The sequence below is a fragment of the Maylandia zebra genome, linkage group LG17 (genome assembly GCF_041146795.1).
Source record: "Maylandia zebra isolate NMK-2024a linkage group LG17, Mzebra_GT3a, whole genome shotgun sequence".
NCBI lineage: Eukaryota > Metazoa > Chordata > Actinopteri > Cichliformes > Cichlidae > Maylandia > Maylandia zebra.
This window is the reverse complement of record NC_135183.1, coordinates 692,763-720,293: the sequence shown is the minus strand read 5'-3', so window position 1 is coordinate 720,293 and position 27,531 is coordinate 692,763. Positions and strand designations below refer to the sequence as shown.

The following is a 27,531-nucleotide window of genomic DNA, read 5'->3' as shown; positions in this document are numbered from 1 at the left end:
TTTCTCAAGGACTGTCCCCCCATAATGATTGACTTCAGTTAGGGCAGATGAGTCAGAACAGCCAGTCGAGGCCATTGCAACATCCGGAGAGTGGACGACGACACAAAGTGGATATGTGCTGTGGACTTCGTTAACCTAATTGGGATTTTGGAGAGGCACTTTCACAGCCTGACGTGACCATCACGTATGTCTTCACATGTTTGAGACGTGCACACACACAGAGATCATACTGTAACTCACTCCACAGAACACCTTTTATTTCAAAAGTCAATAAAAACAGTAAAAATAAGACTTTACTACAGTTCAGACTTCTTTTCCTACCATGTTTAAGCAGCAGTGGAACAACTTTGGTGATACACAGACATAAACATACAAAGATAACTTAAATACATGACTTTTTTAAATACTTTGGTTGATTATCTAAATATTCACAGGTGCCCGTGATGCTCACGGTGAAGCCACGTGGAAGGCACTGACATCTTCAAACACATTCGCAGACAGCCACATTTACACAAGTACATCAGGGCTGTTCATAAGTCTGTTACAGGGAGCAAAATTCAAGTTGTGACAAACGTTGGACAGACATGCTTTAAAGTGCTTCCTGTGATCTAAAGAAGATCGGGTGTCTCTCAGATGGAAAACAAGCAAACAAACCAGATGTGCCTGTTTGTAACAGAAACACTGTTAACCTGCCTGATTGGCTCTGGATGCTTGCTCTGTGCGGACGTATCGGCGGTCGTGGACAGTTTGCTCATACAGCCCCACATGAAGCAATGTCTGATGTCACAAGAACACACTGCGTTTAAACAAAAGACGTTAAAATACAGGCAGCAGGAGCACAGCGATCCAGAGCAGATCAAACACAGGAGATACGTTTCCTGGTAGGCTAGCAGTGCAAACACACACATGTATCGTGTGTGTGTGTGTGTGTGTGTGTGTGTGTGTGTGTGTGTGTGTGTGTGTGTGTGTGTGTGTGTGTGTGTGTGTGTGTGAGAGAGAGAGAGAGACATTCTGGAAAGTACAGAAATCAACCAGGTTGTTTTAGCGTTTGAAAAGCCTTTTAATGATCGGTCACGAGACACTGATTAGCTCCATTACAGCAGAGAGTTGCACCTCAACAAGCCTTTGAACAGGTTAAGACCTCTGATTATTGTGACCTGTGACCTCACAGCCCCCACAATTACAGGCAGGATTAGCAAAAAAAGAGACTAAATGCAAACATGTAAAAAAGGAGAAAGACATCAGGCTATAAAAGAAGCGCACACTGTAAAGTCGATTTGTCAAGTACTATCAGGTATTTGGTGATTTTAAACTAACGTCAGTAATAACCAGATATCGCTCAGTGGCCTGTATCCTTTAAAAAGACATAAAGAGTAGCCAAACATATAGTAAAGACTTGGAATAGAGAAATTAAATATATGTTTTACAGTTTTTGTAAGGTTTAACCCAATTCTAGGACTCTTGATGAGGAAACTTCGGTTATTTTCAGTCCATCGTCTGCCCACCACTTCGGACGTGAATATAAATAGAGTGAGAGGAAATGTTAGGACTTGGGTTTTTGCTATTTCGTGTACATATTTGAAACTGGGCACTGCTACACCTAACATTTTGGTTGCTCTGGTCCCTCATTACAAAACAGCAATGTAGTCGTAAAGCCTTTGGCCATCATCTCAGGACTAATTTAAACCCATTTAGCCCATTACACATCAACATTAAGGGTGTTTTACCAACTGTAACATGCAGCTGAACTTTTCTTATTCAGTCTTCCTAAAAAAGACTTCACACAGTTGGCATCGAAGACTTGGCTCATGAGCAGATTGCAGGCTTGTACAGCCTCCACTTTAATGAAACACAGAGGAAAACATTTAGGAAGAAATGCACTCATGTGCACACTCAGCAGTTTTCACAAAAGTCCTTCAGTTGGTCCATAAGACGTCCAAAGGCACGTAAAGAAGGTCAAATGTGTTTTTGGTTTCATGAGATCGATCTAGAACTGAAAGCGACTATCGAGCTACTGAGAAACATCAACAGGAACATCTTCGTCCAGACCAAGAGTCCACATCGCTCCGTTACAACTACTCGACAACACTGTAACTATGGGAACATGGGCTCATTTTTACCATTTGCCAAGCCTTTAATATCTGCACGTTTGCGTATTTCACTTTAGCGCCGCAGACAGCGGGAGACTTGGAAAGCCCCCCAGCCCCCTCCCACCCCTCACATTGTGACTGAACCTTTAGGTTTATTAAACGGCTGTCAGTCCAAAGTCCTGCCATTCTCCCTGCAGGGAGAATGGCAGCAGCGGCGTGACAGAGGACTGATCCATGACTCCAACGTTCACTGTGCTGTGATAGCCAACCAGCCAGTGCAGCTCAAAATTGAAAGCGATACTTAGGGGAGTCCGTTTGTTTGCATTCCATCCAAAGCAACAGAAGCTGACCCTCTCCTCTCTCTGTGGTAAAGTCTTGCTGAATGATGAGTTCGCAGTTCTGAGGCAACTGGAAACTTGCGACCTGCTCCAGGGGTGTCAGTGTTCAATCTGAAATTGCATGTGAGTCCAAAATTAAGACAAAGGGGGCCACAGAAAAGAGGTAAAAGGGTTCACTGAGTCGCCGACGAGTTCTCTAGGAATACATTGGTTCTGACAGGAATCCAGCTCACGCTGCAGCTTCAAATCCACATTAATGGCTTAAGTGTTTGATCAGTGAGCGGCAGGATAACCACTCCTGCGGAGGTCAGTGGGCAGATAGGACCAGGCCGCTGGATGGTGTTGAAGACAAGCCTTCATTCTTATATTAACAGGATTTAAACATCAGCCTGAGATCTCTTGGCTTCTTTTGAACGTTCCAGAGGGAGATTCAGAAAGACATCACTAACCCTCAAAGCCAAACTTTCTCATGATGGTGGGAGAAATCAGTTCAGGGGCTTGAAAGAAGATTCAATCAGTCCTGATTTAAAGTTTTAAATCCATATATTGTGCACAAAAATTAGAAGCAACAGTCATCTAAGGCGGGTATAATAAAAGTTGTGTACTACATCAAACTCTAATGCAATAACTATCAATAATACATTAAGAAACAATAAATAAATGGAGCAATAGATAGACTTGCTGTGGCTATTTGGAGGTTTTATCGAAGTCATCCAAAGCTGTGGGGGCTCCTGGGATTAATGGGAGAAGAGTCTTCTCTGCCAGTTTGGCCAATAAGCTGATAGAGCCTATGGCTGAGGTTCTGCACTTGACAGGTCCCCAGGACGCAACCCACCCGCATCAGTTTGGCATGGTGATGGTTGTGGTGACCCCCTCGTGAGTGGGCATGGCGACGAGCTCTCGGTGCCCGTCGCTCAACCTGCAAAGCCTCGGTGGACCGCACCCACGCCAAGGCCGGGGAGGCTGTCCTTGCTCCTGATGCCAGTCGCTGCTTCATGAATCCAGGCAGCCGGTTTGGGGATCGGCTCAAGGGTGAAGATGGGACCGTGCTGATAGTCTGGCTTTCTGCAGCGGGAGCGTTATCCTCTTTCTGGCCAATGAGTTTGTTGAGAACATCCAACCTGAGGAGAAAAGAGATGTCGGGTGAAAAGCTGTTCTACAGGAGTGAGAGGGATTCATACTGAAAGTGCACCAGAAACGTGAAACAACTCAAGATAGCATGAGAACATAGAGCAATACTAGCAGCTACACATAACTAAAAGTGTAAGCTAGAAGTTAATGTGTTATATTCTCAGCAGGTAGAATTGTGACGAGTTCACGAGACAGTTTTGCAGCTAGCATGCTAATTTGTGCTAACTAGAACTAGCTAAGCCGTCAGGAGTTTCTGTTTGTCCAGAAAATTCCAAAAATATCAACTGTGCCAATCACTGCCACGACTGTTAGCACGATCGAGGGCAATGCTAATTCTGCGGACATCTAATTATAGGTGCAATTTGGTAAATAAACATTTTATGCTAGCTTCTGAACACCGCACAGAGCATCCTTCAGCATCTATATCCTTCACAGGCCAAGTTAAGCTACAAACATGAAAGTTGTAAAGGATCACCCCATCCAACATGTAAAATGTAAAAAATCACACACTTTCTCAGAAACTATTGGCAAGATGGACAGCACCTCTTGTGTGATTGGTCCATCTGTACAAACAGGCTCGTGAGAATACACATGACACTAAATGATGTGTTAAGGTGTGCAGTGTGGCGGACCACTGGCTCAGACATTTTCAGCAAACAGCAGTGGCCGACTCGCCATCTGTTCTTTGTTTGACAAAAACAGTGGCTCCTTCGCTGACCTGTTAGCGCCATGTTTGCGTAGCACGGTGTGACTCAAAATCCCGAGAGAAGTAAAAAGAAACAATGACTGCTCGGTCACATTTCAGACTGTGGAATAGCTATGTTGGTCCACACACGACGCGGTGCTTGTACAAATAAAGGATGTAGGTGCCTTCGTATTTCTGTACCCGTTACCTGCTGGACTGCCCCTCTGTGTGACTATCAAAGTGATTTCTCTTTGGTTTTACAGCCTGTTGTGAAATACTGGTGTTTCTCACTGCTTGGTTTTGCTTTGGCACCAGTAAGGTTTGGGATAAGATCGCTGTTTGGTGAAGAATATCTGGCGTCACAGTGTCAGCTACATCTGTTAAAGCCACAATTTTCATTTCCCAAAGTTGCCAGGATAAATATTTTGCTGTGACACTGGGCTTAACATCATGTTGTGCCTGGATGAACTAAAAAAGGTGGAATCTTTGCCAGAGGTTTACATTTAGGATTAGAATGAATCCATCTTTCGTGTTCGCCTTTCGAAGCAAAGATGGAAAAATGTTTCACCATTTTAATTATAAAACGTGTCTTCCACATGTGAAACGCTAACTCGTGTTATCTTCTCATGAACACTCCCTGCTGAGTTCTCCAAGACTTCACAGCCTGTGGTTGGTTTGAGACTCCTCCCAGAGACGCTAAGTGCAGCTGCTGGCTCACTGTTGGCAGAGCCGGTCGCCTTTAGAGGACCTGCTATCCAACAGTGGCGATGGCTGAATAAATAGTTGCATAATGGTAGGCCGCAGACGGAGGAAAGCACTATTTCCAGGACAGGCCGCAGTCTGCCACAGTGCCACATCATCAAGTTACACCCACATGGTCTGCACGGTGAACGCTTAAAGCTTATTTGCATAGCTGCAGCGGTGGCCCCACAACAGATCTCATAAACGCATTTACACAACCCAATGACAGGATGTATAGTTTGTATATTTCCATACGGATACTTACTGTAACCCACAGCATTTTCATTGTTTCAGGCTGGTTTTCACAGCAGTGAAAATGGATGTGACTGATGCGAGTCTATAGCAGCTGTAATCTGTGGTGCTCATGACTCTTTCTGTTTGTATCCTGGATCCAGGAGGTCAAAAGTTTAGCATAAGAACATCAATCTTTTCTGACTGGGGCTGAAAAATACACTCATGCAGCTGCCATGTGCAATGTTAAGGTGCTGCAGTGATGTAGGCAATAATAACTGCCTCACATCTAAGAAAAGCATCTGGTACCCCATGGCAACCCCCCCTTGCTTTTCCTGGTCAGTAATCCAGCTCTGTTTATTGTGCGCATTAATGAGGTAAAGGGGATTATGGAGCAACGCACCGCAGTGTAGGAAAAGCCTTGTGATCAATGACAGCAGTGCCTCCGATTCCCGAGCAAACCATCGGAGCACCTGGTGCACTTAGTTAATGGTCTTGAAAAATAAATATGTGCCGGGGAACAAGCGCTGCATTTTGGTTGGGCCAACATCACCTGCAGCTGGAACAATGCCTGACCTCCCTGCAGTCTAACCAGTCATACAGTGAAGGAGACCTTTGTGTTTGGCAGGAAATCAAAGACGTCCGGGCTTCTGGTTTCTGATGTGTTGCAATATCCCAAGTTTATGGCTTTCAGACACATTTGGCTGATGATTTCATAGGACCTAACAGTTAGATTAAAGGTGAAGCCAGTACCTGTAGATCAGCCGTGTTTCCTTTTCTTCTCTATTAATGACGACGAGCTGTATTAGTTGTTTTAGGAAGTCAAATCTGGGCTGAAGTCTCTGAGCAGATTTGGCCTCCCTGCAAGTCATAGTCTAATCTTAAATTCCAGCCACAGGTCTCATGGAGGGGAAACGAAACATAAACCCAACCCTGAGCCTTCCTAAGATTGGCCCGCAGTAATCCCAACACTTCAGATTTAAACCCACTACGTTTCAAACGTACACGTTTACAGATGTTTCAAAGGGAATCAGCCATCCGAGGATGAGGAGCGAAAGCTGACAGAAATCTCTGTCTCAATGAAACGAGCTGGGCACTTCCAGCTTTCTAACCCTGGGCTGTAATTTCTATTGTTCAAGCCTTTTTGGCCTCTGAATAAACTCCAGCCGGTGAATTACAGCTTGCCATCACCAGTGTGTGAATGTGTGCGTGAATGGGTGGATGACTGGATATGTAAAGCGCTTTGGGGTCCTTAGGGACTAGTAAAGCGCTATATAAATACAGGCCATTTACCAATTACATGAACTGACAGATGCCAAGTTATAGTTCACAAACCACATAATTCTGATGGATGTAGACAAGACAAAAGGGTGGTTTCTCTTCCCCTCAGAAGCTGCTTTTATTTTCCAAATGCCTTTTGAGGAACTTAAACCACACACTGATCCTCTTACATGCATGTCTTCTACTCTTACATGACGTACAGTGCATTCATGTGCAGCGGCTCTCTGTGTGAGCAGAAACCTGCTCTTTAAGGATGCGAACGTTGGAATTTAGGTCTTAGACATTAATCCACAGCGGAATTCCTGCCGGCAGCCTTCTCAACTTCAGCCTGTGCTTGTGCAGATTTACCTTGATGTGCTTGTACTCTACACATACTCCACACCAGCCCTGAGCAAGTTCAGTGTTTACAACAGGCTGCAAATCAAAGTAGACGCATAAGAAGAAGCCTGGGTTGAGGCGCTAAATTTGAAATCATCCCAGAGGAATAAAGGTGGTTTAAAGAGATGCTCAGAATCGAAACATCAAATGTCTGGACCCCAAACCAAGAAACAGCAGAAAGGCTCCGGCCATGCTCTGTGAGGTGTTTTTCTCTGATAGTCATGTTGGTGCTCGGTGAAAACGCGACAATTCGGCCCTGAAATGTTCAGACAAACTTGCAGCCCAACTTATGCACACAGGCTGATCCAGACAAAGCCGGGGCCATCGAACAAAAGCCTGACCGCAAACCAGCTTCAGAGTCTTCAGTCTGCAAGCAATGAGCTGCTTCCCACTTCCAGAATCTGGACCTAAAGCCGCTTCACTCCTAAAGCCATGTTTAACTTGTCTGGCTGCAGACTATTTTCAACTACAAAAAAGATGTTATGTAAAATGATAATGAGGGGTATGTGTTGCCGTCTTATGCTTAACAAACAATTTCTCCTCGTTTGGAAAGCGCCTGCTTGGCATTGTTACATCTCTCTGTGTCCATATCAGGACACAGGGAGACAATATGGACACAAACACAGGACGTGGAAGGAATGACAGACATCTGAGCTCAAGAGTCCAACAGACAAAAACATGTGAAGTGGTGGTGTCTGCTGTTATCATGCTGTCAGCTGGTGACAGGAACCGAACAGGATGCGTTAGGAGGGTGTCGCAGTCGAGGTCTACAGCACGATAGAGCCCAGACTCTTTCCTTTCACCTGCACGTCTCTGTAAGTGGTCAACAACAGCTCAGACCTCCTCCACAGTACCTGCAGTGCTCAGCTGCAGACACTCGGGAGTCCATTTATCTGAGATAGTCTAAAAGACAGAAGTCATGAGGAAATGTGACTGTTCTTGTTTTGTTATCAGCTTTTTTAAGGCAATAAAACAATGTTTAATTAACTACACGGAGCTGGAACTGCAGCCTTGAACATTTGTAATGGAGCAGAGGACTGATGGGGGAGCCGGCCAGGTGCAAACAGAGCTGCCCCCCCTTCTCTGGGTTTCAGCAGCAGCCGTTTGTCCAGGTGACAGAGACGGCCACAGGAGCGCTTTCCCACCTGGAGGAAAGTTCCACCCTCGGATCCTCTTACACTGGGTTAGATTCAAGTGCGTTTTCACATCATGGGAAACAGCAGCTTCTTCCACGGCGCTCGCTTTAAAACTGCAGAATCAGCGCTGGCACAGAGTTACGGCTCCACACCCAACCAGAAGAGGTCGCCCTTCACTGTACCTCATCCTCAACTATGCAACCCGGCACACTTACTGCCACTGTGACGAGCTCCCTGCCTCTGACCGGGTGGACGTCTGTTTGCTGCCTCGTGTCTAATGAGATCCTGCTCTGACACCAAAAGAGTGGAAAAGTACAGGTGCCATTCATCCCCTCACAATATCCTTTACAATGACCCGTGATGGTGTCTACGACTGGGCTATTCAGAATGACAAACTGGTTTTCCCACCTTTGGAAATGACATTTTCCCTGCTTGATGTCAGGGAGACCAAAGCAAACAAAAGCCCATATGTCAGTGGTTCATCATGTGACACCGAGAGCTGGGACTAAGGCGACGTTTGGGGCTTTAGAAACATCTGAATTGTTTATAGAAAACAAGCTGAGGCGCAGTTAACTCACTTTAGTCATGTTTCAGTGGCAGGGTTAAATGTAGGTCAAAGGTCACCTACAGCTCAGGTGTAATTTCTCATCATCTCCTTCATAACTGCAAAGATCATTTCGCCTTCTAAAAACACTGAACTCACGCAGCTCTGTGGATTTCTGTGGGCTTTGACCGAGATACACTCCGTGTGGATGTGGAGCAGCAAAGATAAAGCCACAGCCTTCAAGTGTCCACTATCTACTGTCAGGCTGACACGCGTTTACACACACCAACCCTCGTGATTCAAGTTTCGCAGTGTGCGTCAGACTCAAAGAGTAAATATCAGCGTGTCTTTATTGTGAACTTTAGAGCACGTTATTTATCTCTGTTAGAAAAACGTTCCCAGCGAGAATATGACGCGAATAAAAACAGTGAGAAGTGTTTGAACTAAACGACGACGGGAAAGTGACGACGTTACAGTCCATTGAAACGCGTTAACGACGCTGATGTTTCTGCCCGATGCAGTGCAGCTATGAACAGCAAGATTTCAGCGGCTCCAGCTGCCTTCTTCGCTCCTCTCAGACAGCAGAGTTGCTCTGTAGGCACTAAAGTAGCACTAATACAGCAGCAGCGCAGCGGTGTGTCCTACCTGTTCGTGCCCGGTCTCTCCTCAGCCGGCAAAGCCTGCTGGAGGGAAAGCAGGCTGATGCAATACACAGTCAGCGGGAAAAAGAACCGCATCTCCGGGCCGACTCCAACTTTACACCCTCTTTCTGGGTAGGAGGGGGCGAAGTGACGGACTGGGTGAAGGTTAAATCCCAGGAGTGGGAGGAAAAAATAAATAAATAAATAAATAAAAAGTGTGATAATGTGTCCAAGATGGGCGGATTGGAGACTGCAGATGGAACCTTTAGAGGGAAAGTAAATAATGGGTCAATCTGCTGCTAATAAAACCAACATATATTTTAAAAAGCACGACAGTGTGAACGTCTACTCATAGCACCAGTCAAACTGATGCACCGAGAACTTTACATTATGCTGAAAAAATGTCCCAAAACGGCAAAATCCATAAAGTCCTGCCTGCTGTTTTATATTTGTTTTTATTTTACTTAAAAGAAGCAAAGACTAGTCTCACCTTTTAGGCAATTAGAGCTCAGAGGGAGGATTTAGTTCCCACGAATCCAAACGTGTTGGTCAAGATCAAGTTCTCCGGTTCTCTGAGCTCCGGGTGATATTGTGGGTTTAAATACTGAGAAGGCGGAGTTCACTGCCTCTATTCCTGGTGGGCAATTTTCAGAAAGGTGCTGGGAGGGTATAATATGCTAAACCCGGGAAATCCAGCGTTGATATGGTGCACAAACCCATCCCACTGCTAATCCTTTATCAACGAAAATCACAAGAAGCGCTCGCTTGTATTTGAGCCCCAGTTCTCATGTCCTTGTATAAAAGATGCTGCTGGATGTGACGAAGAACAGAGCCCTTACAGCTTTAAAGGTCCTAGAAGCTGAACACCAGACACCTTTATGTTAAACATCTGCTATCAGTACTTCAAAGATAAAAGTGTCACCGTGAACTTAACGCACAGCTGTGAGCTAACAAGTAACCAGCACTAACACATCACCCACAACTCCATCTATCATAATCCACCACGTGCACGCGCAGGAAAATGCCTCACGTTTGCATGAATTTCTCAAGCAGTCAAACCCTCCTCTTCACCTTAGCACCGCCTCAGCCCGCGTGTGTGAAGCAGATAGAAGGAGATGCGGGAATCTTCAGACTCTCCGCTTCGCTGGTGAGTCAGGCTATCGAAGCGGCACTAACACGTTTTCCACACGTGAATATTTCCTTCACACACTTTATTGCTGCTGGTGTCTGTTCCTGGTAGGAAGCACGCGTGGTTTTATTTGGGTTATTCGGCAGATGCTGTAATTTTCGGTTGTATTTTGTAATCTCTTCCAGTTCTATGTCACAAGTCTGAACATGCATCCTACAACTCTGCAGAATGACTCAGATGAATCCTGTGGAGATTATTCCACCTCATGAGGCAGGACTGCTGTGCGTGTCCAAGTCCCCTCCTACTATTCTTTGTCGGCCTGATGCTAATTCATACACCTGATGCTGCCTCAGAGGCAGTGGCGCAACTTTCGTTTCCAAGAAGGCGCGATGAGAGCATCCACGTAAAGACAGACAGGGCAGAAAAAGCAGAGACTCCGCGAGGAATTCGGAGATGTAATGTTTGTTGTTTCGCCCTTTTGCTGATGTCAGAATCCTCTCAGGCTCATAACCTCTGCATCTAAATAAACACGGACACAGAAGAACACAATAAGCACTTGGACAGAAAGAGTGCGCATAGCTGCTTTTTGCAAATGCTTCCAGCTCAGCGTGTAGAATCTTCTCTCTGGATGCAAAATGTTTCATTCTGAAGACACAAGCTGGACATCATGACATGTTTGTGGAAAACATGAAATACTGCGAAACAAATCCTGAAAAATGTGTGCTAAAGACTCCTGCCCGAATCATCCCTGTACTTGTGGTTAGCACGCCGTCATTGCTTTTGTTTCTACTGTCTGTTCTTATTTTTAATGCTTTTTCAGTCATGAGAATAAAGTTGGTTTTCATTTCTTGGGGTTTTAAAAAGAGAAGCTTTAAATATGTCATGTCCAGTTTCATAGTAAGTAGATAAATCTTGAAAAGACTCGAAATGTCAAGAGAACAACAGCACGTTGTGCCACAAGGCTTTCAGTGTCAAAGATCACACAGGAAAATCAGATGACTCCAGCTGACTCTATGACTCTCCTGCACTGTAATCATAAGCCACGAGTTTCCATCTATTTTCTAACCGCTTACTTTATCCAGTTATGTGTCACCGAGGGGCTGCGGCCTATCCAAGCTACACCCTGGACAGGTCCATCAGGGGGCTGACACACAGAGGAGGCCAAGCACACAGGCACACACATCTACTGCCAACTTAGAAACACGCGTTAAACTAACAAACAGGGATGTGCACTTAGGGAGAAGACGGGAACCTGATCAAACATATGCAGGAACAAGGAGCACACAGCTCAGCTGCCCAGATTAGAGGATTAAAGGAGCCAGTGTCTCCCATACTGACCTCTCCTCATTGCCTCTCTGCTCAAGTCAGTTCAATTTTAATTATATAGAACCCAACATTCACCTCAGGGCGCTTTATATTGTAAAGTAGACCCTAAAACAACACATACAGAGAAAACTCGACAATCATATGACCCCCTATGAGCAAGCAGTTTGGCAACAGTAGGAAGGAAAAACTCCCCCAAGGTCTTAAATAATCAGGCCCCATCTTATCTTAATGACCTTGTAGTACCATATCACCCTATTAGAGCACTTCGTTCTCGCTCTGCAGGCCTACTTGTTGTTCCTAGAGTATTTAAAAGTAGAATGGGAGGCAGAGCCTTCAGTTTTCAGGCCCCTCTTCTGTGGAACCAGCTTCCAGTTTGGATTCAGGAGACAGACACTATCTCTACTTTCAAGATCAGGCTTCAAACTTTCCTTTTTGCTAAAGCATATAGTTAGGGCTGGACCAGGTGACCCTGAATCCTCCCTTAGTTACATCACAGTTTGCCTAGACTGCTGGGGAGTGCTTCTTCTTCATCCAGTTTTCTCACTCTCTGTGTTTATTCATCAGGTATTATTATTCCCTGGCTCTCTTCCACAGCCTGTTTTGTCCTGCCCCCGTAATGAATTGGTCGTGTTTCTGCAGTACATCCCACAGATGCTCAATTTCATTAACATTTAGGGACTTGTGAGGCCAAGTGAAGACACTGAAATCTTTGTCTCGATTGTGAAACCATTTCTGATTTCCTTGCGGTGAGGTAGAGCATATCCTCACGTTGGAAGAGGCTACTGCCATAAAGGTGTTTAGGAAGATGGTACATTTCAAAGTGTGATCGCAGCAGAACATTGTCCAGAGCCCCACGCTGCCTGCATACGTTTGGGAATGTCACATATCGCCCTGATAGAAAGATGTGATTGACTGGAGTCCATCAGCTTCTTTACTGGTCCAGCTGTGTGTGCTTCTTGAGGTTTTCCAGTAATCTGGGCTACAGTAACTCTTTTGTTGGATCGGAGCACATGGAGCATCTTTTGGTCCTCTTGTGCCTCACTGAGCCCGGGGCAGCTGTGGCACGGGGCATGTAAGATCACATCCTTTACTCACTTCCAGTACATCACCTTCAAGAACTGAGTGTTCAACTGACACTTAACATATTCCACCCTTAACAAAAGCTGCTGTAAGGAGACCGTCAGCAATAAAGAGTGTTTGAGAGGAGTACTGGTTGGCACCACTGGTCTCAACAGGCAAACTCAAAAGGAGAACATTGGAGACATGGTTGGAAGCATGACTTGGATGTTTCTGCTGGGTTTGGGCTATAATGTGCCGTGTGATCCCCGCCTGAAGTGCACTGTGAGGCTTATGTAGAGTGATATTCACTAAGACAGGTTCATTAGAGGTAGCTGCCAGCTTCGCACCCTCAGCAGTATCCCCTTACAGCTCAGCCCTGCTGTGATCGTGTTATAACACCATCAGAGCCGAAGCCTTGGAACGAGCTACAGCTGACTCCTTCATCCATCTGTGAGAAGATGTGTCTGCTCAGGTTATGGTTTAAACATTTCACTGTACCATCTTGCAGTCAGGTGAGGGACGTTCTGACCTTTCACCTCCTGTAATCAGAGCTGAGGTTAAGTCATCCCTATTAAATAGTGCATGTTGAATCTGCTCTAACCTTCACCCACAGTCTGCACCAACAGCAACTGCTTTGTGATGACACAGTGGTCCCTGAAATTCCCCCATGTAGGCAGATAGCAGTAACTCATTTATCAGTCAGACTGGCTGAGAAAACAAGCCACTGTTTACTGGCTCTGACACGCTTATGTAAGAGTTTTCTGGTGTGTGACAGCAGCCTGCGAATCGGCCCCACTGGACTCTGAACACAGGCTTCCCACTTGGTTTGATCTCCCGGGCAGGAGCTGTCTTCACTTTTGTTTTAAGCTGCAATTAGCAAATATGAGAAGATGCACTGTGTCGCTGCCCAGAATGGCACAGGGCAGCTTTAAAGGAGCTGCTGTCTTTGAAACTCATCCAAACATGTGCTCAACTGATCAAAGATCTCGATGTCCGCTGATAATATGAAGCTTTGAACAGTTGCATAAACAGTAAAACTAATAAGTGTCACTACACTGGGCTCAAACAGTGGTCCTTAAAAAGCAACATTTCAAATGCACTGGAGCTCCAGAGCTGTAAGCATAGAGCCGTAGCTTTGTCTTTCCACGGAGATGATCACATGAGCTGTGGGATTGAGACAGCTAACCACAGTGCTGATAAATGGACGTGGTTACCATATCTGAGCAGCCTCGTCACAGCCACAGAGGATTTTATGGATCCTCGTAGAAGTCGCTTTTCAGCTGTTTCACTTAAGTGTCGTGTTATTAAGGACTTCATTGCATTCATGAGTTCAAGTTAGCACTGCAGAGGTGAATGGGAGTGGCTCAGTGTTCAGGTTTAAAAGGAAACACTGTAGCTTGTCTTTATGCTTTTATTCTTCTTAATAAATCGAGTCGCACTGATTCATGCACAAAAACAAGCCTGACAAAGCACTGGACCCTGCAATGTTCCAACAAACGTTACTGAAACAGGAGGAAGTCGTGAGTGTGTGGCTGTGGATTCATCTACTTTTTTTGCTTGCTAGCATCACTCTAAACTGCAGCGTACGCACACATTACCAAAGAAAACCTGCTTTTGATGACGGTCACCTAACAGCACTCACCGTGTCAGGCTCTGCTCAAAAACAGGACAAATCCAGTCGTGCTGGATCTCTGTACTGACATGGACGTAGAATGAGTCCACATCATTCCCAGCTCTGCCCATCATGGAGCACACAGACAGTCTGAGGTGCAACACGGAGACATCAGATGACCAGGAGCTGCCTGCATGCTCTCACCATGAAGCCAGGAGGAACCCAGCACGAGTGTCCTCTACCTGCAGGAGCATGGCTGTTTCAGGGGTTGCCTCATTGTTCCCCCTGTTCTTTATTTCATTAACTGATACCTAACTGATCACATCAACATCCCACAAGTTTAACTGACCGTTGCTACAAACGTGTTCCTTGAATTCCTTTGAACAGTTCACTTCACACTGATCAGTCACAGCTTTTACTCAACGACTCTGGTTGGGTGATTTTGGTGTGAATGTCTTTTGCCTCTTTTGTGTGTAAGCACCACTTGTGACTTAAATGTGGAGAAGCATAAACCCAAACAGACACACGCAGTTCTGTAAGCGTGTTTGTTTAAATGCTGAGCGCACCTTTCGGATGCACTGGTCCATAAACAGACCCTCGATGCTGCAGTGTCCCGGCTCTGGAGTGCGACGGCCTGTGATGCAAAACAAATTCATCGCCTGAGCAGACGGAGGCGAAGTCACTGAGCTGAAGGCCTGGGTACACAAACACACACCACCTGCAGCTCACTGTGCGGCCTCTCTGAGCGTGCGTGTTTCTGCTTCCTCGCGGCGCGTGATACAAAAACAGGATTCCAGCCGAGCAGCGTGGGGTCATCCCCTGCAGTGAAACAGTCCACACCGTGTGGATTCTCCCTCCTACAGCCTTTAAACTAACAGGTGAAGCTGCTGTGTCACATATTATTCTTTGTTTTACAGTGTTTCTAGCTTTTCTCACTGAGCCAACACCAGCCACCCTGTGGTAGTCTAATGATTGCTGCCCCCTAGTGAAGCTCATGTTACATCAGCACAAGGCCCAGTGCAGCCTCTCCAGCTGTCCCTGAATACACTTTGGTGCTTCCCATGAGGACCAGCCTGACTTAACCCCTCCAAAATATGAACAAACATCGTTTACCAGCGTATCCAGACTCAGAAATAAACTTCAGATCAGGGTGTTGTCCTGGGTTTCAAGCAGAAGCTCTGTGAAGAATCGAAACGCAAACATTTTCCCATGTTGTGAGGTTAGCGTCCTCTTGGCTTGCTCAGTATTTGCATTGTTTGTTTTGAGATTGTGTACAAGCGAGTTTGTCCGAGCGGCCCGTTGTCTCTGTCCGAGCCTCTCGGTGCAGTTTGTTTGACATGGCTGCTCACCAGTGCACTGCTGCGTGGAGGGAGGGGGCTTACAGGACAGTGCAGTGGACAAATAAGCGATTGGATTTCATTGTGGGAAACATGATGGAGCTGACAAACTCCCACAGAGTCTAATAATGAAAGTCAGGTCCAAAACAGCATCTCTTACCAAACAGGAGTCAGACTGAGACTCTCCCTCTGATACCCGTAAACTTCAGGCTTGGGGAGGATCGTTCCCCGGCACATTTGCATCCATCTGTGATGGAAATGTCTCTCATGCATTCTTTAAAACCATTATTTGGAACGTTTTTCTTTTAATCTAACTCTAGTGCACGTACCAGTGTCCTGGTATGTCAGTGGCATTCAGTCTTAAATGTTTATTACCTTCAAAGTGTAGAATTCCAGGTCCAAGGTAAAGTTTCCAGTAACGGACCTTATATCCTACAAAACACCTTCCCAGGGCTTCAGGAAGCTTCCTTCTCTCAGCATGATTAACTTTAACAGACCGAACCTCCTTCAACATTATATGAGAAGCACTAGTTTAGATTAGAATTACTCTCTCATGACAAATATCGACTCACAAAAGTTGGGACGGGAACAACAAATGTGTGAAACAGTAGGTGGTACTGAAAGTGAACAGCTGAGGGGATATTTTGTATCTAATGAAACATTATTGGGTAAAAAAGACCATCGACAGGAATCAAAGTTTCACCAGTGCCCAAAACAGCACGTCTGTAATTACGGAGCGATCTCAGAATGTGGAGAAACATCGGGCACAAAACCGAAGTCCGTACTGGATGTCAGCGATCTTTGGCTCCTCAGGAGCTGCTGCCTTAAAACAGCCATGATTCTCTCATAGAGATTACTGCACTGGCTCAGAAATCACTGTCGCAAATGTAGGTTAAAATTCTATTATGGAAAGAAGTGGACATGATCCAGAAACACGCCGTGGAAAACATCCTCTGAACTAAAGAAGAGAGGCACCAGCAGGTCTGCGTGGCAGCTTTAAGGCACCCTCAGGTTTTGGAGATAAAGGTTTTATTTGTAGAGCATCTTTCAGGACAAACATCACAAAGTGCTTCAAAACAAAAAGTTAAGTCTGACCAGCTGAGTTTTAGCTGTTTTTTCAGAGAGACCACCGAGTCCACAGATCCCAACAGAGCTCGACAGTCTAGAAAAGCTCTGTCTGCTTTACCTTTCAGCCTCATGGGATGCACAGCCAGCAGGCACTGATCACATGACCTCAGGGAGCTGATCAAAGGTGCTGCCTGTCCACGAAGAGCTCTGAAAGTTACTCGAATCTTTAATGAAAAATGGAATCGGTGGTGAGTCAGTGCCGCTGGGTCACTGGTGTGACGTGAGAGTACGTAGAAGCAGGTGTGATGACCTAAACCCACGAACAACAGAGATTACACATGATCACGCAAAGCGAAAGCAGGGTCAAAGGTTACCCCAAGGTTATCGAAAGGAGACCGAGAGTTTACATCACCTCTGCCCCAAATCTGTAGCAAACAAAGAGTTTAGTTCTTCAGTAAGTCGGAGAAACTTGTCAGCCGTGCGACTTCTGAGTGTAAGGACCTGATCTGCTCGTGTGTTCATCGTATGTTCAGATGTCAGCTTTGTCAGGGAGGACGCGCTCATTTCAGCAAAACCATGTTAAGTGTCTTCATTTCATCAAATTGAGCTTGCCAAACAATCGCAGCGCGGGCCCTTCAGCATGCATAATGTGAAGAACAACAAGCAAAGATGCAGCCTATCAAATACGAGTGGGAGTGTGTGCATTAGGTGCTGCAAAGTAGACTCTGCTAACCTCATGCTGCATGCACTTGTACCCAAAACAAGCACAGCTTCAGGTTGGCCTCCTCTTTTCCTCTGTGCATGCACATCATATAGAAAAACTGCTTCCTCAGTGTGAGGTTGCAACACCACAGTGACCTTTCATCCTAACAGCTCCGTCTAAAAACAGTGTGAAAACCTGCTTTGGCCACTTAATTGTGCATCTCGTTTAAAATATGTAAGACGTAGATCTGCGTTATCTTCATGCTGTTTCACCTCCTTCACACTCCGTGTGCAGCTGTGTCATGCAGTCCATATTCAGGTCAGTGCTGCTCTATCTGACATTAGTTTGTGGTCATCTGCACAGCTGGGCTTTGCCCTGAATCTAACCCTGAGATGAGGAAACGGAGCCTGTTGCCAGGGTGACAGAGTCCATGACTCTAACGTCCTCACCGTCAGGTTCAACAAACTCTCAGTTTCTCCTGCAGCACCTGGAGCAGCTGTGTGATGTTCACTATATCCACGCTCCCTCCTCGTGCACACGTCCACAGTATCTCATGCTCGTCTCCAAACTGCTCCAGCTTCTCCTCCTGGTCACTGCACATCCCAGCTCAGCCTCCTGTTACATCATTGCACATCTGGCTACCCTTTTATAAACCTTCCCTTTCACTCTTGCTGCTATCCTTCTGTCACAAATCACTCCTGACATATCTCCACCCACTCCACCCTGCCTGCACTCTCTTCTTCACTTTTCTTGTGGATGGTTGACCCCAGGAAGTTAACCTCCTGTCTCCACCCCCTCTCCAGCTCTCTTCCACCTGCTGCATACTGTCACTACAGAGCATTAGGTTGTTTGTGAGCCTCCTCCACCTCATCAGTCAGCCTGTCAGTCACCACAGCAACAAAAAAGGCCCAACCCCTGATGTAAGCCCATCCCCATCTTGGAGCCACTTGTCACTCCCCCACACCTCACCACATCTTGTCCTGCACGCTGTGTCATACGTGTCCTCCACCACGCTCACATGCTTCTCTGCCACTCTGACTTCCTCCTGCAGCATCACAGTTCCTCTCTTGGCAGCCTATTGTCTGCTTTCTCTAGATCCACAAAGACACAGTGAAACTCATTGTGGCCTTCTCTCTCTGTACTGCTTTCACTCAGCATGAAGCCAAACTGTGGCTCGCTGACGATCCCCTCTCCTCTAACTCCTCTAACCTTTTCCCCATATCGTTACGTTATGGCTCAGATCTATCCTCTGTAGTTACAGCAGCTCTGCACATCACACTTGTTCTTGCAGACTGGCAGCAGTACACTTCTTCTCCATTCCTCTCACTATTAAACAATCTGGTTAAAGTCCCCTGCCCACCTTTCTTTTGATGGACATAAGCACTGGTCAGATTTAGGTCTTCACACTACTAAGCACCTCTACATCGACAGATGTTTAGCTTCATTTGCTCAGCTGCAGTCTGAATTCCTGCTCTGCTCATTTATTTACAAATCAGGAATTCTGTTAAAGTCTTTCTCCCATCTGGATCAGCCCCCTGCTCACAGTGACTTTTATTATCAACGCCTAATCAGCCAGTTTACTACACGTTGTACACTTACAGCACCACAGCAGAGATGCTTGGTTAAGGACATGGAAGCAGAGACGCTTGATGGGCCAATGAAATGCCAGATTACAACTTACACAGTTCAAAGTCCTCCATCGTTTGCATTTCTGTAAAACGAAGCTTGGCAGCATTTGTCCGTCTATCTCCTCATTGTGTGATGAATGCAAAGCACTGGAAGGAACCCTTGGCCACCTTTTCTGGTCCTGTGCTACACTCAGGAGTTCCTGGGAGGAGATATTTACTGTCTATATCCTGATTTATGACTTTAGAGTAAAGCCAGGTGGTACAGCTGCAGTGCTAGGCTGCTCCCCGACGTCCCCTTCAGAAAGCCTTAATGTTTGGTGTGATTGTAGCTAAAAGACTGACTCTTAGAGCCTGGAATCACCATCTCCTCCCATGTTTAGTGTTTGGCATGTTTGCATATTGAGAGCTTCGTCGTCACTTTAAATTTTCTGAAATCTGCGGCCCTTTTCTCAATCATATTAACATCATTTGACTGCACTTGTTTATGTGAAACCACACCTCTGCTGGACTCTGACTCCTTGCTGGACTTGTTCCCCACATCTTCTGGACTCGGTGAACTCTCTAGCTTCACACAGAAGATCATCTTCTTCAGACTCCAGCATTGCTCCTGTACTTTTGATGTGGTCTGACTAAGCTGTGTGGGCTCTGTGCTTGGATGTTGTTTTCGAACTTCTTTCCTTTGTCTTGTGGGATTTTATGTAGTTTTAAATATAAAACCTCATAAACAAACATTTATAAAACTGCCCTTTCTTCTAGACATCTCCATGCCTCCACAGGTGCGTCATCTGTCCACCTGCCCATCGTCTTCATAGCTGCGCTCGTCCTTCATCCTTACTAAGCCTCTAAACCTTCTTATTCACTAACCTTCCTCGCTCTCTCGTTGTCTTCAGTCATCAGATCCTGATGAATGTTACCTGTAGGAGACGGGATCGGTCAGGGCCAGGTTGATTAGAACTGATGGGTTTATGATGGCACACATGCAGTGGCTGTGTGTGAACGCTGAAATGCTGCAAACAGGAGTAAAAACTTACCTGTGATGACCACTAGCTTAAAGTGGCTAATGCTAGCTAATGTGATAGCATGTTAGCACAACATGACCACTGAATAAGTGATCCTACTTGTCACATAGAAAGCTAACGACTCCATGTACTGATGTGCTGTTATTCTGTAATCACCTTGTGAAGCCACTGCGGGGATTGTACAGCAGAAATGACGCATTAGGCAAACTTGATTTAATGTTCACTGCAAAGGCCACTCAGACTGTTTTATATGGAGTTATCTAACAGTTTTATGGGGAACAGTAAGCTATGATTCAGCCTGATGACCATGAGTTGTAGTTTCTGTGTTATCAGGATGCTGGGGCCCATCTAGGGTTGCCAACCGTCCCTTAAGAATACGGAATCGTCCCGTATTTAGAAACAAAAGTACTCATCCCGTATTGAGCTAATAAGGGACGCACTTTGTCCCGTAATACAGGGAGAATCACAAAAAGTCTATAAATGTTAATGGATTTAACGCTTTGTTTGAAAACATAATTCCCAGCCCATCTCCTGCTCTGTGACCAATGAGCTGACAGCACACTTAGCACGAGTATAACAATTCAGATTACCGCTTATCTCATTGGTCGAGGAAAGGTCGCGTGCGGAGAAGATACCGGAAGACAGCAGATGACCAGCATGGCCAACAGGAGACAAACACCGACACTGCGGCACAAGTCTGGGGCGACAGTACACCTTTGACCAACAGTGCTTGTTCCCCTCCTAGAAAAAAAAAGGCTGCAAAAATACAGGGAGGAATGGGAAAATGAAAACACCTGGCTGGGAAAAGTGCGCGATAACACGTATAAAGCGCACTGCACTGTGATAAATGGTAAATGGCCTGCATTTGTATAGCGCTTTTCTAGTCATTAAGGACCCCAAAGCGCTTCACACTACATTCACACACTGCCGATAGCAGCTACATTGTAGCCACAGCTGCCCTGGCGCACTGACAGAGTGCGTGCCGGCGCACTTTTTCCATTTGCCATGGTGGACTGACTGACGTTAAGCAGCATGCTTCTACTGGTGGGCACATGATGAATATGAGGGGCGTGAAAGAAAGAGGAACCCTTGACCAATTTGTTGTCCACCAGGCCACGGCAGAAGCAGATATGGTATGTAAACCATATCTTTTCTTGGCCACAACACCAAGAAAAGCACAGTGGGGGGGACTGTGGAGAAGGCAAACGAACTCAACAACTTCTTCAACAGGTTTGACCAGCCCACAACCCCCCCACCCTCACCCTCACCTTCACTACAGAGTCCTCTCCCCACTCTCCTTCCTCCCTCGCTTCCCCCCCTTCCTGACACCATGACACCCCCCTCCTCCAATCCCTCTCTCAGCAGCAAGACATCCCCCCCCTCCCCTCCTCCCAAACACCTCCCAGTGTCACAGTGGATCAGGTCAGGAGGCAACTGAGGAAGCTTCGCCCCAGAAAGGCAGCAGGCCCAGACAAGGTGTGTCCTAGGATGCTTAAGGCGTGTGCTGCTGAACTTGGGGAGCCGCTACAACGAATCTTCAACCTCAGTCTGCGACTGGGGAGAGTGCCCGCCCTATGGAAGACATCCTGCATCGTCCCGGTCCCCAAAAAGAACCGGCCCAATGAGCTGAATGACTTCCGACCGGTGGCACTGACGTCACATCTTATGAAGACTCTAGAGCGGCTCTTCCTCAACCTCCTCCGACCACAGGTACAACATGCCCAGGACCCACTACAGTTTGCATACAAGGCGGGTGTCGGAGTGGAGGATGCCATCCTGTACCTCCTACACAGAGCCCACTCACACCTGGATGGGGGAAAAGGCACGGTCAGGATCCTGTTTCTTGACTTTTCCAGTGCCTTTAATACCATCCGGCCCTGTATGCTTCAGGAAAAACTGAACAGGATGGAGGTGGACCCCTGCCTGGTGGCTTGGATCTCCGACTACCTCACCGACAGACCACAGTACGTCAGGCTGAAGGACATCACGTCTGACACAGTGGTCAGCAGCACAGGAGCACCACAGGGAACTGTGCTGTCCCCTCTTCTCTTCACCCTGTACACCTCTGACTTCTGCTACAACTCTGAATTATGCCACATTCAGAAGTTTGCAGATGACACAGCCATCATGGGGTGTATCTGGGATGATCAGGAAGAGGAGTACAGAAGTCTGGTGAGGAACTTTGTCGCATGGAGTCACACAAACCACCTGCAACTCAACACCTCAAAGACTAAGGAACTGGTTGTGGACTTCGGGAGGTCCAGAGAAGGTCCACTGCCGGTTCAGATAGAGGGGGAGGAGGTGGAGGTGGTCAACAAGTACAAGTACCTCGGGCTGTGGGTGGACAATAAACTGGACTGGTCATGCAACACAGAGCACCTGTATAAAAAAGCCCAAAGCCGACTGTACTTCCTCAGGAGGCTGAGGTCTTTTAACATCTGCAGGAAGCTCCTGAGGATGTTTTACCAGTCGGTGGTTGCTGGAGTACTTTTCTATGCTGTGGTGTGCTGGGGGAGCAGCACAGCAAAGAAGGACTCATCCAGGCTGGAGAAACTGATCAGGAGGGCTAGCTCTGTGGTCGGCATGAAGCTGGACACTCTGGTGACAGTGGCAGAGAAAAGGACATTAAAGAAACTGATGGACATTATGAACAATGCTGGGCATCCTCTGCACACGGCCATAAACAACCAGAAGAGTCTGTTCAGTGACAGGTTGCTTCTCCCCAAGACAAGAACTAACAGACTTAAAAACTCCTTTGTCCTTTCCTTTATTTTTTATTCCTATTTATTCTATTTATCCCCTTTGTATATTTTATTTATATTTGTCTCTGTATTTATATATCTGTGTGTGTGTGTGTGTGTGTGTGTGTGTGTGTGTGTGTGTGTGTGTGTGTGTGTGTGTGTGTGTGTGTGTGTGTGTGTGTGTGTATATATATATATATAACAGTTCTGTAACTGTAACTTCGGTCGTTGCTGTGCTTTTTTTGGAAGTCGAATTTCCCAGAGGAACCCACCCGAGGGATTAATAAAGTTCTATCTTATCTTATCTTATCTTATCTTATCTTATCTTATCTTATCTTATCTTATCTTATCTTATCTTATCTTATCTTATCTTATCTTATCTTATCTTAAACATTGTTGTTGTTGTTTTTAAACCCTCTGGTTAAGATTAATATGGGCATGTGCAGTGAATATCAGCGCTATGTGGCCAGAAGTGTAATAATATACTTTATTTTGTGTAATAAACAACTGCAAGGATAGATGATTACAACAAATAGATGACTAATACATAAAAGTAATACATAGATTAATAATGATGATGAGTTATGATGCGTAATCATGGGAACAAGCGGGTTTACAAACGGGAGCAGCTGATTAGCTTTAGAAAAGCTGAAATAATACCTCAACTGAAGCCACAAAGCCTGAATAAGTTGACACAGAAGAGACTTCAGTTTCAAGGCAAGGCAGAGATCCTTCCTTCCCACAGTGATTGTGGTCTTCAACAACTCTTTGAAGACTTGATTAGTCTGAGCTGCAACAACACCTAATTTCCCTCTGGGATTAATAAAGTATTACTGAATTGAATATATATAAAGATTACACATTATATTGAAAACATACATATACATGACCATAGTCATATCTCATCAGCATTGGTGAGGAATGTCCAAGGCGCCTGAAGGAATTGCTGAAGTTGACAGAAGATGCTGCTGGAGTTGAGGGAGAGGCAGACATTGTGGAAGTCTACCTCCTCTTCTGTAATAACATCATGTGTCTGTTTGAAGAAGTGGTGAAAAAACTGGAGAAGAATGTAACCACGTCTGTTGACCTCTATTCCATCATGGAGTGTTTCCTGAAAAGACTTTTTCAGAGAAGAGATGATGGGTTCTACGGGTACCTAACAAGACAAAAGCTCCAGCGTCTCTCGCCATCTGATGCTGATGGTGGCAGGCAGGAGTTTACAGCCTTCCTAGACACTGCCATCAGTTATGTCCGGAAGTGGTTTGACTTTTCAGAAGAAAACTGGCTTTTCCACCTGCAGCCCCTCTCTCTAGCATCTGTGAAGATTTCCTTTGATGACATGGAGAAGATCATTGAACGGCTTCACCTGGCTGGCAGGTAAGAAGAAAACATTTGCCAGTGAAATGATAAACCATGTTTTAATAGTATTGATGGTTAAAAATAAACAAATACAATTGATAGATAACATATATAAATAAAACCATAATCATTAACTTTGTTTGGAGTGTATATACACACGCATGCAATCTTTTATACACTATTTTACAAATTCAAGGAGTTCATATACTTAATATAAGGATGGATAAATACATAATACATAAACTATACTTATTGTATTGTTTAAATGCTATACAACGTTATAAACATATACAATACATTTTTTCCATTTATTTACCACTGTAAATGTTCTTTGTACCACTTAGGATTTAGGTCAACTTCTCATCTCTGTTGGCAGGTTAAACATCTCTATGGATGAGCTTTATGAAGAGTGTGTCACTGCAACCAGCCTTCTGAAGCACCTCACCAAAGAACACCAGGAGAAGGAAAAGTGGCAGTCCAAGGGAACAGCAGAGAAGTGGATGGAAACTCTTCAGGCAGCTGACCTCCCCAATATGCAGGCTGTTGTATCCTCAGCATCCCATCTTCCACTGGGTTTGAGGAGAGGATTTTCTCTCTTATGAAGAATAAGTGGACTGATGTGCGGAACAAATGTTCTACTGAATTAATTAGAAGTGAGCTCATTGTCAGTCTAAATTATGATATGTCTTGCTCAGAGTTTTACTCTGCAATCCTGAACGACAAACAACTCCTAACTGCAGCAAGAGCTCAAAAAAACACAAATGGAAGAAGTAGTCTGTTTCCACCTAATGTAGCATTGAGCTTGAGTTCATGAGTTTGTTGTTGTTTTTTACTTCAACTTTCAGCTGCAGTCGAGGCCTTTGAGGCACAAATGTTGTGTTTGCAGGTGTTCCACAGACTTTTTTTTGCACTTTTCTAATTGCACTAAATGTGCACTGTTACAAGAATGTTTTTCTTTCTATTGTTTTCTATTAATTTATATAATTTTAGGTTAAGCAGGACAGAGTTCTTTGTGTTAACGTTGTCATTTTGTGTTAAAAATAAATGGATAAATGATCATTTGTTTCCCGTGTGTTCATATCACAAAGAATATGCATCTACTTAAATCAACTTCAAGTCAAATGGTTAAAAAAAAAATTTCACACACAAAAAGAGCTAAAAAAAATTCACCACACAGGGAAGGGTGAAGACAACTGGGTCGCCCGGCCCTGGCCACGAGGTGTCCCTTATTTATTTTTCAGGGAGTTGGCAACCCTAGGCCCATCTCATCTGATACATGTGGTTGCTTAAAAAGTAGCAACCTTAAAGAGTAAGGATGTATTCATTTAAGACATATTTGTGAATAAACTATATTCTGACACGACACTTTACTGAGTTCAGAAAAATGAGAATTATTGGACAGTTACAGAGCGGGTTTCATGACGAGTCACTTTCATGGCCCTCTGTAAGATCTCTGGAGTTTAGTGTTTAGGATGTGTGTATCCAAGTCTCTAATTATTCAGTTATGATCTTTTTTTGTTTGTTTGCTTTTCATCTGTTGAGTCAAAGTCCCAGATTATCAAATAAAAAGTGGACTGGCCCCTCACAACCTGGATTTCCCTGGAATGATTCGCAGGACACACCTGAGGAGAAAAACAGAAAGAGTGTTTGTATGAAAGGGTGTGAGTGGGTGAATGAGGCATGTTGCAGAAAAGGCTTTGAGTGCTCATGCAGAGAGAACACGAGCACTGTACAAGATCCCGTCCATTTAATGCTTACTGTAGTAAATGCATGGAATATTTTTCCTGTTTATAGTCGTTCATCCTCGGTGTTATGGGTACAAACACTCAGTTACAACTCAGCAAGCAGCAGTTTGGTGTACATACAATATTTGGCCACATTACCTTTGTGTATGCAGAGCTCAAATTACCTCAGTGACAGACATGAGACTGTGTGTGTGTGTGTGTGTGTGTGTGTGTGTGTGTGTGTGTGTGTGTGTGTGTGTGTGTGTGTGTGTGTGTGTGTGTGTGTTTGCTGGTTTAACAGCATATCATATTAAAACATCTCTCATTAGAAATCAGCTAAGGGGTTCAGCACCTGCTCAGCGAAGCATTTTCATATGCTATGCTTCACCTAAGCTGAGGGGAAGTCAGCTGCTGGAATAGCCCTGTGAAGAGCAATGATGTGCATGAGGCCTTCAAACCACTTCCTGTCTGTTGGTTAGTCTACAGGAAGTCACATGATTGTTGCATCCTGCACAGACCTGCTTTGCGCTCTAATTGGGCTGCATGTGTGAAGAGGATCAGTGATAGGACAGGCATGTCGCCTCACTTCTTCTTTATTCCTAGAAATAAAATGTGCACACAAAGAGAGAGATGGTAGCTGAATATAGTAAATGAGTAAAGCTGTGATGTGTAATCTTTACTTGCACAGGGCCATCTTATGTATGCTGAAAGAAAAACAACTACCAAGTCACGATGCACAAATCTGGCTTGACTTATATGATTTCATTTAATTCATGCAAATCCAGATTCTTTATTTTTACACACAAATATATTAAGATGTTGCATTAAATGTCAAATAAATAGAATGCAATGACATTCAAGTCACTTCAGGCCTAAATTCAATTGATAAAGGCGCCAAAACCGCATGAAAATGATGTAAGGGAGATACCCATCACTGCATGGTAGCTCCTCTTCTGGTTTTGTTAGCATCTGGTAACCAAGGAGACCAAAAAACCCGGCTCATGTTGGGCTCTTTCATATGTTCACAGTGCAACAAAGGTCATAGTGCATCGGTCTGGACTCTTTTTGAATATGACGTCACGCTGTCAGAGGGTGGGTTGGAACAGTCTCGCTGAAATAAGGATTCAGCCTGACTGATGTTCAAGTGCCACGAGTGCCAATGCAACTCCGCTCAGCTCAGTAACAGGTTGATTATCTTTATGCACTTTTGCTAATCTAACCTGCTGTATATAGCTTCAGCGTCTTGATAACGAAAGAGGAAGAGCATTTCCAGCTAAGAGCACAGAGCATGTTCATTTAAAGTCAAAGGCCATAGTACTAGTAACTAATAATTCGGACATTTGCAGAGTTCACGCTTGTTTCAGTGATGTGCATTGCTTAATCTGAAGGGTTAGAGCGATGGCGCTGCTCTTGTCCTCCCATCTTTGTAAGCACTGCGCCGCTGCTCTCGGGCAACCTACCAAGCATGCTTCAAAGTTAGAACAGAATTAATATCAGCAGCAAGAATTAGTACCAGAGCAGTGACCTTAGTTACATGTTATCTTCTCTTAACATAGGTTTGGTTGTCAAAAGCCATTCTTATCAAAGAGGAGGCCTGTTGTCATCGTGCCCAGTCCCGGGTCACAGATAA

The 27,531-nt window shown here is 45.1% G+C and overlaps 1 protein-coding gene across 1 annotated transcript; it reads right to left on the bottom strand.

The window, feature by feature from the left end:
- Nucleotides 1-236: 236 nt before the first annotated feature.
- On the bottom strand, nt 237-9,929 carry adm2a (adrenomedullin 2a). Its single transcript, XM_004575248.5, has 3 exons — nt 9,687-9,929; nt 9,201-9,459; nt 237-3,549 (listed from the first exon to the last, which is right to left on the bottom strand). The coding sequence occupies exons 2-3, from the start codon at nt 9,290-9,292 to the stop codon at nt 3,138-3,140; spliced, it is 504 nt and encodes a 167-aa protein (XP_004575305.1). The 5' UTR covers nt 9,293-9,459; nt 9,687-9,929; the 3' UTR covers nt 237-3,137.
- Nucleotides 9,930-27,531: the final 17,602 nt, after the last annotated feature.

Bases quoted from the DNA above. Each gene is read 5' to 3' on its own strand.
- adm2a (XM_004575248.5), bottom strand. From the start codon at position 9,292: ATGCGGTTCTTTTTCCCGCTGACTGTGTATTGCATCAGCCTGCTTTCC. The intron at 3,550-9,200 runs GTAGGACACACC...TTTTCTCCTCAG, and splicing joins GAGAGACCGGGCACGAACAG to GTTGGATGTTCTCAACAAAC.